Genomic DNA, 12611 nt, shown 5'->3' on the forward strand with positions numbered 1-12611 from the left:
TAGGTGTTTGAGACGAAGATTGGGTTGGTGATATGCTGCTTCTACTTGCTTCTAGAATGGAAGGTTTAGGTCCACCGCTAGATGGCGTGCCTATCCCACTTCCGGTCACGTGGCTTGGCACGCTTGGGGAACTGTACGTTAGAACACTAGATGGTACTATAGAAGGCATCTCAAGCGTTGTTGTAGACAGGAACGGAGACTCTGAAGTAAAATGGGAGATTTTTCACCTTTTCTTGGCACATTGTGACGTCTTAAATTTTTTTTTTTTTAAAACACCATAAATTTGTTTGTTTGTTTGTTTAACGCCGCACTCAGCAATATTTCAGCTATATGACGGCGGTCTGTGAATAATCGAGTCAGATCAGACAATCCAGTGGTTGACATCTTGAGCATCGATCACGCAATTTGGATATGATGACATGCATCAACCAAGTCAGCGAGCCTGACCATCCGATCCCGTTAGTCGCCTTTTACGACAAACATAGTCACATTTTACGACAAGCATGGGTTGCTGAAGACCTACTCTACCCCGGATCTTCACGGGTCACATCATATATATGCGTCGTGAGTAAATATTTAATCCATGTAATAATGGCCTGCAAATGTGGGCCAGGCTGGTTGGGTACGACGACATACGATCAGTCAAATGGCATATATATACACCCGATCCTCGTTTGTAGGCTCTTACGAAAAGTGTGAGGTCCTATTCTGCTTAGGAATCCCCGCGGGGTCAAATCATAATATAGACACTTTCATTTTGAATGTGTGTTTTTCTCTCGATAACCCATATGGAATTAGCAAAATACATTCGATAAACCTTTAGATAACAATACTACACTGCCAGATTAATGCAGAGTATTATGGATGCGAATTATTTTTCGGTCAGTCCTTGCCTTAGTCTTGAGAAAGAATCTGAAAACTATTTGAAAATCGTAATCGGTAGGAATTATGTTTTGGTCAGTCTTTGCCGTCGTTTTCAGATAAAAACTTATGAACAAAACGATTTGATAATCTTCATTGAAAATATAATGCTCGGCCCCTACTTTCATTTCTCAATTGATATTAGCACCACCGCCCGCGTGAAGAATTGGTTAGAATTGGTCTTCAGCAACACATACTTGTCGTAAGAGGCGACTCGGCTTGGTCGATGCATGTCATCGTATCCCAATTGCGTGGATCGGTGCTCATGATGTCAATCACTAGGTTGTCTGGTCCAGACTCCATTAATTACAGAACACCGTCATATAGCTGTAAAATTGCTGAGTGCGGCGTTGAACAAGAACAAACAAAAATATGACATTAGCACCACAATCGGAACTTGATCTTAAAGATGATTCTTAGTGTTAACCGCTTTCCACTGAATGCCTCACCTGTCGGGTCGCGAGTACAGGCGAAGTCTTCACTCGGGACGAGGGGGGTCAGGACGAGCTGACACAGAATCCTGCGGGAAATGTCGCACTGCCTGGCGGCCCACATGTGGTCATCTGCCCGCTGCAGCACCACACACGCATTCACCAACGACGACTCGGGGTCAAACCCCGACCCCCAATTGGTGTAGTTGACCGCCTCGCCATCCTGCCAGGTTAACACTCCGTCAGCATCCACGTCATTAGCTCCGATAAAAAAGGACCTTGCTGCAATGAAACGAATCTTATATGCATAAAAACATCAGTGAATGAATCCGAGTCAATGCGAAACACAATCATTGCTTTCAATATTCCGTACATTTTTCATGCATAAAATACGTGAATGATTTCAACTTTCAATACAGTAAACTACGGTTATAACGAACACGCTTATAACGAACTGACAGATATAACGAACTTACTTTTTTGGTCCCGACTATTTGCTGTAGTTATGCTGTATATATACTTATAACGAACTACGGTTATAACGAACTAAAATTAGAAGTCCCTATGAGTTCGTTATAACCGTAGTTTACTGTATATATATTTTGAAAGTTCTGATATATGTAATATCGTGCAAATTGCCAGGTTAGATCTGCCCATAGGTGATTTTGCATGAATCTTGGGGTCAAAGAGAGTTCAGTGAGAGTTTTTAGCGGAATGGAACAAATAGGCTTTTAACAGTCCCTTAAATTGGTTGATATCTTTGGCACTTGATGTTGACTGGAATGTTGCTCCAAATTATACCCCCTCCCCCCGCCCACTAAAAAAACCCAAGCTCCTCACAGCGATATCTCATTCGCAGAGCTCTCTTTACCATCGCTGCCACCAGTCAAAGCTCCCCACTGTGATAGGTGGCTTCAACGATGCTTGGAGTTGAATTCGCAGCCGACTGACCGTCATGTTTACAAACAAGTGATGGCTGCCGTGACGCCGAATACTCTTACCCCTGCTAAATAATTTTCTTTGTTTGTCAATTTGAGTTTAGGTTTCATTACAACTATCATGTAATTAATATAGTAAGAATGTAAGGGGGAAGTTGGTTGATTGTCCGTTCGTCTGCAATCTCGAACGAATCTGACCAAACACACAAAAAGGTAAAGTCATCTGGGATATATGGTCAGTCGTAAACCTTTTCAAGATTCACTATGATGACATTCCCAAAGACATAAACAAAAGTATAATCATAACTACATTTAGGGTTAGAGTGCAAATTTAAAGATTCTTGTAATGGCCGCCCCCACATTGGTGGCAGCCATATTGCCGAGAGTGTAAGGAAGGTGTGACGCACTGGGAAGAAGCTTGAAAAACCTTTTTGGCCGTCGGGTACCATTACCGAATTTTTATTTTTATGGAATAAATGGGCCGCAGGTAGTCCTATTTTTGCGAATAAATTACTTACGCACTGTTGCATACAGCTCTCTTATGAGCGTGTTCTTTTCGGAGGTGTCGAGGTGGGGAAGTTGAAGTCCAAGCTCACCACAGAAGTCAAGTGCATTTGACCAGGTAAACGAACCCACATCGGGGTAGAAAATGCACGTGCGCGTCTCGGGTATGAAAGTCATATGCATTGGACACTCGTTGGCACCTGAAACATAGAACATTGATACTTTATTGCATAGACGATGGTCCAAAGTACTAGTATTACGTATTAATACACGTATGCACTACACAAGACTGAAGTCTTTCATCATATTTTATACGGCTACTACCATGACTGCCGAATTAACTGTGGGGAGGACGGTCATCCAAGGCGCCGCAATTCGCTGTTCAGAGTTGCGTCTCTTGGCTCGTGGGTTCGAATACCGGTTCGCCCCGATTATGTAAGGCTGACATTTAGTCCCAGAAAGAAAATTTTATATCTACAATTTAAATAAAAAGAATAAATTTCAAATGGAGCCCAGACAAATCCTGAAAAATCCACACACACAGAGAGAGATGGGGGGGGGGGGGGGGGGGGGGGGGAGACAATGCACAGGACAATGGCGTGGGACACTTTACGATTGAACATACTCCCTATTCACCAGATTTGGCACCGTCAGATTTCCCCCTTTTCCCAATGTTGAAGAAAGAGAACTGTCTGGCAAGCATTATGCAAATGACGATGACGTCATCTCTGCTTTAAAGGACCACCAGGAGGAAGTCTTCAGTGGGATCCAGGCATTCCAGCATCATAGTTAGACTCCAAACATTTCAGACAGCTGCCGCAGTAGCTTTGCAACGTTGAAAGCCAAAGGATCCTACCATAACGACCTTTATGGCTAACATTCGTGCTGAGAAGACAATCGCTGGATCTAAGGGTCAGACTGTTTGATATTCGAAGGGGAATGTGTTTTTGAAAATAAAACAGGTTGGTCCCTCCTTTCATAGCCAAATATATGTGTTTTGAAGCGCTGTATGAAAATACATTCTCCCTTAAACAAAAAAAAAACCCTTCACAAACACTCAGATGTCATCATTCTCAAATTATCCGGCTTCATTTCTTGTACTACTTTGATTCGGAAAGCCCACATACAAGACACGTACACCCTCGACTTTACACTGTGTCGGGTGTAGATGCCATTGCACTCAGAAAGGGTGTATAAAATAGCCACAATAATATCACAGAGCTGACTTCAGTTTTTTCGCATTGGAACTGTCCATTAATGTTTCATTTAGAGATACAGAAATCAGATATGATCGCCCGAGAAATTAGAGGCCTCATCGCAAATTGGTTCACTAGAAAATTAACTTGATATTCACGCAGGTAAGAAAAGTACTGGAGTAAAAGCAGTAATCTGATTTTAACGAGATTGTTTCCATAAATGCTGTAGGACCAAGTTATTGTATATAAATATATACTTTCCGATATGATTTAAAATGAAAAAGTATAATTATCGAAAATCTCTTCTTACCGAACTGCATTCCAAGTGGCATGGCAACTCCAGCGTTGTCTGCTCCGTACACAACAGCACCAACTGGGAACGATACAACTGTGTTGTGGTCAACCTCACTGAGATGCGTCGTCACAGTCATGTATTTACAACAAGTCATCGTTGACGCCATAGCTTGTAGAGCTGGTGGTAACTCGGAATAATGGCGCTCGTGAAAGGTCAAGGTCAAGTACAAATCCAATTGCGTAGTCATGAAACTACCAAGGTCAAACCTGAATATGTTGACGTAACGTTCAATGGGTTGTGCTTGGACCATGAACGTCTGTCCATTTAGTGTACTTCCCGTCGGATATGCCAGAACAAGAACGGGTTTATTGGCTTGAAGACACGATTCATCCATGGTGTGTGTATCAAATGTGACTACGCCCCCCTCTGTCATCGCTGTGTCACTGCCTGGCTTAACGCTAACAGTTGTATTATTTTCAGAGGCCACGATTTTATAAGTTATACCACTTGGCCAGTTCGCAAAGTTATGCAACACGAAATTCCTTCCATAATACTTAACAGGAAGAAGCATATCTTCTTGTGACAAAAGCGTGTTCGTGAAAACAGCAATAGACTTGTTAGCTTTGATAACACTTCCGCTTATGTCATAGTGGCAATTGGCCCCAAAGACGTCATTTTTGTTCAAGGTTAACGTCATGGGGTGATTTACACACGTGGACATGTTGCAATCCTTCAGATTGAATGTAATTGCGTTGTCATCTTCCGTAGACACGACCGCCCACTTAATTGGTGCATCAGATGTAGAATCGGGACCAACCAGAAAATACTTCGTGGAAAGTTTGTCAGTTGGTATCGCCAAGTACCCTCCGACTGAGTTAACACCGCTGTTAAAGACATAGACTGTGATGGGAGCGCTGGAGACAATCACCGTGGATTTGTTTTCTTGCACGTTGTTAAAACTGCTGTAGCACACGGTGTCGTTTAGGGTGAAGGTCACAGAACCGGTGACGCCAAGGTCGTAGTAGTCGACGTTTGATTGATAGGTAACGGTCACAGCAGTGTTGTAGTGCCCATTTATCAATATTAGGATGTTTCTGTTCTCAGCCTCGAAGAACGTAAGGACATATCGCTCTCCACGCTGATCAAACAAGAAACAATCTGAAATGCGATTAAAACGAAAAGATCCATAAAATGATTTCAAGCGGCTCAGCTCAGTGACAAAGATCATCTTGATGTTTCATGAAGCTAGGGAATAAGCCGACAAAACTGCCGGGCAAAAGAAAGAATACACCCATGTTTGATGGTAGCTAAAAATGAAGCAAACAAAAAACGGTTGTTCAAAGTAATGTTTTGGTGGTTTGGTGTGTTGTTTTACGCCGCACTCAGCAATATTCCGGCTTTATGACGGCGGTCTGTAAAATGATAGAGTCTGAACCAGACAATCCAGTTAATGATATCATGAGCATCGATCCACGCAATTGGGACCGATGACCTGCATCAACCAAGTCAGCGAGCCTGACCACCCGATCCCGTTAGTCGCCTTTTACGACAAGCATAGTCGCCTTTTATGGCAAGCATGGGTTGCTGAATACCTATTCTATCCCGGATCTTCATGGGTCTCAAAGTAATCTATTTGATACGGGTACAATAGTTGTGTTTTGAGCCTTACATTTGTCAGCATGGTAATGTTTTGTTAACGTCTGAAATGTTCTGGTTAAATCCAATTGTCTTTCTTTTGCCCGGCAGTTTATGATTTCCAATACCAATTTAATATTAAAGCGTCGAGAGTCACTTTTGATGGCAAATATACATGATGCATACATTTGAACAGTTTCTTACTACTACTTCCAGAATCATTTCGAACTTAATATATATATTACGAACTGGTCTAAAAACTATGTAAAAGAGCTGTATCAAAAAAACATACAACGGACATATCACAACATATTACTGTCTAAAGATTTCTGTACACGGTAATTGTATGATATGGTGTATATGGTTCTTGGTCGATGTTTGGTTTGTTTGTTTGTTGTTAAACGCCGCACTCAGCAAAATTCCAGCTATGTATCTGTAAATAATCGAGTCTGGACATGACAATCCAGAAATTGGCATCACGAGCATCGATCCACGCAATTGGGATACGATGACATGCATCAACCAAGTCAGCGAGCCTGACCACCCGATCCCGTAAGTCGATCGCCTCTTACGACAAGCATAGTTGCATTTTACGGCAAGCATTGGTTCCTGAAGACCTATTCTACCCCGGATCTTCACGGGTCTGTTTGGTTTGAGTTTCTCGGATGATGTGGAGGTGCTCCCAAGGTCATGGACACACATTATGTTAAATGAGCACAAGGAAACTTACCTACGACCTGAAGTCCAATCAGGTATATGAACCAAGGACACTGCAAATGTAGCAATGAAATAGGCATTATTCCATCGATTACACATATTATATGTTATCATTATTTGATTTGATTATTATTTAATATTTCTAATGAGCAGTTCCTATACCAACACTTGTGTCTGTCAATGTTTACTATTGTTTAGCTGAACATCCAACCTCCACTACCGGACCCCGGGATCATGAAAGTGATCTTCGCTCAAATATTGTCTTAGACTTAAGATATTTTCATAGGTTGAGCTTCGTGATCTCCGATTTAAGACAACAGTGGTCTGAAGTCTAAATCTGAAGAGTTAAGACTAAATATGGACTTAAGTTATTTTCATGATCCCGGAGCCAGGCCAAAGACCGCTCCCGGTGCATTACCCTCGGAAATTAGTGGCCTACGGTGTCGTATGGCATCGTGTTGGTCGTGAGTTCGAAACCCAGATGGCCCTCGAATACTAATTTTTCAGCATTCTTTCCAAAGTGGTAAACATTTGCGTATTGCGTCTCCCTGGGCTGAAAGATGACTTGCCGTGATATATACCATAACATTGTTAAAGGCTGAGTTAAATCCAACACACTGATTTGGTATCATATGTTACTCAATTTCGATCATTTTTAAACAATTCGTATCTAAGTAACAGTACATGCCATACAAATATTGACTGTGTATATTGTGTATTTTCGTCCTTCCTGGAGAGGCATTGTTATAGATAAATGTTTAACGCTTAAGACGCTAGAACAGAAACCCCCCCAATAATTTGTCATAGAAGACATGTTTCAATGGAAGTTTTGAAGTTATTTTCATTGAATATAGTTCAAATTTTGGAAGCAAAACTTTAGAACGATCCACACAAAAACTATACCATTTCCCTTTTAAACACAAATCTGGAAATGTATAACATAGAAACAATTGTTTGTCGCATTGTGGATGACTTCCGGCTCATATACCAGAATCAGTTTCAAAATATCATTTATGATAAATTATAAAGTCATTAAAACAAATTAACGTCACTTATACCTCGCACCATAACTTGATGAACAAACTAGAGAACACGTACCATTACTCTGTCGGTACAGTACACCTCCTGCCCTGGCCGTCCTGTGCAAAGTGTCTGCAATCTAACCTCGTGTTGTTTGAGTCGTTCCATATTAATGGCAGATACATACCCAGAGGTTCCACATTAACTGACTATCGATCTGCATTTGATTATGCTCCTCTGATTGATGCATCAACACTGGCTCCACGCTCCCCATTGCTGGGACATACACAATCTGTGGCGTATTGTGGTTATGTCCGGCGTCCGGCAGCAGGGGACAAAGGCGGGGCTTTCAGGGGACAAAGTGTTGGCGTGGTGTAAATGCATGGCGTGCTCTATAGTTTGGGATGTATTATCCGAGATGTAGGCGATTCGAATGCTTCAAATGCAAGGGGCGATTGTTTGTGTGTAACGGTTAGGTTGCTTTGTAGTTATCAAGTCGAGTTATTATATTTGTGTTTTGTTTTACCTTCACCTTAAGTCAGTCACTCATACGCCATCAAGCATGAGTTTACTCTCGTTAAGTCGAAGTATCAAGTTATGTAGGAGTATCCCGTTTGGTCGAAGTATTACCTTATGTCGAAGTATCGGGTATCAGAGTTATCAGAGTGTCATGTTTTGTCGAAGTATTGCGTTATGACGAAGTATCTGGTTAGTGGAGTATATCAGAGCGTCATGTTTTGTCGAAGTATTACGTTATGGCGAAGTATCTGGTTAGTGGAGTGTATCAGAGTGTCATGTTTTGTCGAAGAATAACGTTATGGCGAAGCATCTGGTTAGTGGAGTATATCAGAGTGTCATGTTTTGTTGAAGTATTACGCTATGGCGAAGTATCTGGTTAGTGGAGTGTATCAGAGTGTCATGTTTTGTCGAAGTATTGCGTTATGGCGAAGTATCTGGTTAGTGGAGTATATCAGAGTGTCATGTTTTGTCGAAGTATTGTGTTATGGCGAAGTATCTGGTTAGTGGAGTGTATTAGAGTGTCATGTTTTGTCAAAGTATTACGTTATGGCGAAGTATCTGGTTAGTGGAATGTATCAGAGTGTCATGTTTTGTTGAAGTATTGCGTTATGGTGAAGAACCGTCACAAAATATGAAAGTATCCTTACATTATGTTGAAATTATTTGTCATCGCAGTAAGTCGAAGTATGATTATGTTAAGTCGATTAGTTGAAGTACAACCACGATTTACCAAGTTATCTTCACGTTAAGTCGAACACCATAACGTTTAGTTAAGTACCATCACGTTAAGTCGAACACCATAACGTTAAGTGAAGTACCATCACGTTAAGTCGAACACCATGACGTATATTGAAGTACCATCACGTTAAGTCGAACACCATGACTTTAAGTGAAGTACCACCACGTTAAGTGGAACAACATGACTTTTAGTGAAGTACCATCACGTTAAGTCGAACACCAGAACGTTTAGCGAAGTACCATCACGTAAAGTCGAACACCATGACGTATATTGAAGTACCATCACTTTAAGTTGAATACCATGACTTTTAGTGAAATACCATCACGTTAAGTCGAACACCAAAACGTTTAGTGAAGTACCATCACGTCAAGTCGAACACCATGACGTTTATTGAAGTACCATCACGTTAAGTCAAACACCATAACGTTTAGTGAAGTACCATCACGTTAACTCGAACACCATAACATTTAGTGAAGTTCCATCACGTTAAGTCGAACACCATGATTTTTAGTGAAGTACCATCACGTTAGGTCGGACACCATAACGTTTAGTGAAGTACCATCACGTTAAGTCGAACACCATGACCTTTAGTGAAGAACCATCACGTTAAGTCGAACACCATGACGTTTATTGAAGTACCATCACGTTAGGTCGAACACCGTGACCTTTAGTGAAGAACCATCACGTTAAGTCGAACACCATGACGTTTATTGAAGTACCATCACGTTAAGTCGAACACCATAACGTTTAGTGAAGTACCATCACGTTAAGTCGAACACCATGAAGTTTATTGAAGTACCATCACGTTAAGTGGAACACCATGACTTTAAGTGAAGTACCACCACGTTAAGTGGAACACCATGAATTTTAGTGAAGTACCATCACGTTAGGTCAAACACCATGACGTTTAGTGAAGTACCATCACGTTAGGTCGAACACCATGACCTTTAGTGAAGAACCATCACGTTAAGTCGAACACCATGACGTTTATTGAAGTACCATCACGTTAGGTCGAACACCATGACCTTTAGTGAAGAACCATCACGTTAAGTCGAACACCATGACGTTTATTGAAGTACCATCACGTTAAATCGAACACCATAACGTTTAGTGAAGTACCACCACGTTAAGTCGAACACCATGACGTTTAGTGAAGTACCATCACGTTAAGTCGAACACCATGACGTTTATTGAAGTACCATCACGTTAAGTCGAACACCATAACGTTTAGTGAAGTACCATTACGTTAAGTTGAATGTCATGACGTTTATCGAAGTACCATCACATTAATTCGAATACCATAACGAATATCGAAGTACTAAAACGTTAAACAAGTCACGTTAAGTCGAAGTCCCACCATGATTTCGATGTTTTGTTTGTTGTTCAGCGCCACACTCAGTAATATCCCGGCTACGCGACTGCAGTCTGTACATAATCATCTGAACCAGACAAACCAGTGATTGATATGAGTGAGTGAGTGAGTGAGTGAGTGAGTGAGTGAGTTGGGTTTAACGCCGATTTTTAACAGTATTCCAGTCATATCACGGCGTGTCAGCTTAATGTGGGAGGAAAGCCCGAGGTGATGCAGGCCTCAGACGTTTACCACTTCGGTGAAACCCACGAGCACGGATATGGTGCTGACAAACCTAGAAACATAATCGGGGCGAACCGGGATTCGAACCCACGATCATAGGTTTCTGGCGTGCCTAAGGGACGCAACTCTGCACAGCGAATCGCGGCGCCTTAGACGACTGGGCAACCACCCGTGCCCCCTGATATTAGGAGAAACGACTCACGCCGTCCAGGTACGATAACCTGCCATCAACAAGGACTGCCGGATCAATTAAAACGCCAATTACGACAAACATAGGTTAATGGGGACCACTAATCCGGAATCCCCGTGGAGTATGTACCATCACGTAATGTCGAAGTTCCATCCGGGCCATTACCGACTCAACATTCAATTTCTCAAAGAAATAATTATTTCATGCACGAAACTTAATGATTATCTTTTTGTGTTCACATAAAAAATAGGCGGGGGTAGTAAAACGTATAATGGTTTTTAACGATATTGCGTGTTGACGTTTATTTTCTTGAGATTAATTTTCATTAAGTGCAGCTTGAAGACAAGGCGATGTATTGACAGTATTAGATGTACGTAACGGTAAACCCTGTAACCTGCGTTTTGTTCTGATATCGTAATACACAGACTCCTGAGAGCTTCGTTGATAGCACGGAACGCTTTAATCTGAGTCCGATAAAGGTACGGATAGAAGGTCGGGTCCAATCAATGTTTTCTTTTATAACTATACATAAACGTTTCCGTGCAGTAAACACATTATTTGAAGTCATGCCTGTCTTTTTGTCAGTTTTTGTGTTTCTGTATGATTTTGCTTAAGCGAAGATGCTTTGAGCGCATTTTTGTAATTTTATCACAAACGATAACGTCTTTGATGAAGCATATAGAAATTGTAACAACAGGAGACATGAAAGGGCAAGACGAAGCCCTGAAACGTTGTTAAATAGAATAAAGAAGTTGTGATGCATATTATTTATATGTCAGTATAAAAAAAACCATGAATACCTTTGTCGTGTCAGCAGTGTAGTGTCAAGTTTATAGAGAGTGAGTGAGTGAGTTGGGTTTAACGCCTCTTTTAATAGTATTCCAGTTATATCGCGGCGTGTCAGCTTAATGTGGGAGGAAAGCCCGAAGTGATGCAGGTCTCAGACGTTTACCACTTCGGTGAAACCCACGAGCACGGGTATGGTGCTGACAAACCTAGAAACATAATCGGGGCGAATCGGGATTCGAACCAACAATCATAGGTTTCTGGCGTGCCAAAGGGACGCAACTCTGCACAGCGAATCGCGGCGCTTTAGACGACTGGGCCACCCGTGCCCCCAGTTTATAGAGAAGAGGCATGGGACGGAGTGCATTCGTCATAGAACATCTATACATTTTATGATTTCCACATGGATACACAATAGCATAATATCAACCAACTCACGTGTGTCACGTGTGTCTCTGTGTCATCAGTACCACATCGAGGAAAATCCCCCTTAACGCATTACCTTTCATCCTTTATAGCCTTGCCCATCTTCATTTGAAGGATCACTTTGAATCACGTTTTTTTTTATATATCTCTGTATTATCAATGGATCTCAGTTTGAAATCCCTTGCAAACCCAGCACTATATTGTCTAAGATTCGGCTAAATGGTCAGACTCGGTGGTTGGGTTGATTATTACTCATAATATCGACCACTGGTTTGTATTGCCCCTTTTCCATTAACATGTGAGTATGAGTGATGAGTCGGGATTTACGCCGCTTTTAGCAGCTATTATTCCAGCTATGTCACAGCGGGGGACACCAGAAATGGGCTTCACACACTGTACCCATGTAGGGAAACGAACCCGTGGCTTCGGCATGACGAGCGAACGCTTTACCAACAAGGTTTCTCCACCAACCCAATCATTAACCTGACCCTGCGATATAACTTTTCGGTTTATTTTCAACACAATTTATTTGCCTATACATTCGTTCAGCATGTTGTTTGCTAAATGCATCCTCACTTTTCCAAAACATATAGGGGCGGTCGGGTAGCCTGGTTAAAGCGTTCGCTCGTCACGCCGAAGACCCGGGTTCGATTCCCTACAATGTGTGAAGCCCGTTTCTGGTGTCCCCCGCCGTGATATT

The 12611-nt window shown here is 41.8% G+C and overlaps 1 protein-coding gene across 1 annotated transcript; it reads right to left on the reverse strand.

Annotated features, from left to right (window-relative positions):
- Positions 1-1299: 1299 nt before the first annotated feature.
- Positions 1300-5513, reverse strand: LOC125376205. The gene is made up of 3 exons (XM_048388154.1): positions 4301-5513; positions 2809-2994; positions 1300-1634 (listed from the first exon to the last, which is right to left on the reverse strand). The coding sequence occupies exons 1-3, from the start codon at positions 5511-5513 to the stop codon at positions 1300-1302; spliced, it is 1734 nt and encodes a 577-aa protein (XP_048244111.1).
- Positions 5514-12611: the final 7098 nt, after the last annotated feature.

The sequence above is a fragment of the Haliotis rufescens genome, unplaced genomic scaffold (genome assembly GCF_023055435.1).
Source record: "Haliotis rufescens isolate VD_foot unplaced genomic scaffold, xgHalRufe1.0.p SCAF_7, whole genome shotgun sequence".
NCBI classification, from domain to species: Eukaryota; Metazoa; Mollusca; class Gastropoda; order Lepetellida; family Haliotidae; genus Haliotis; species Haliotis rufescens.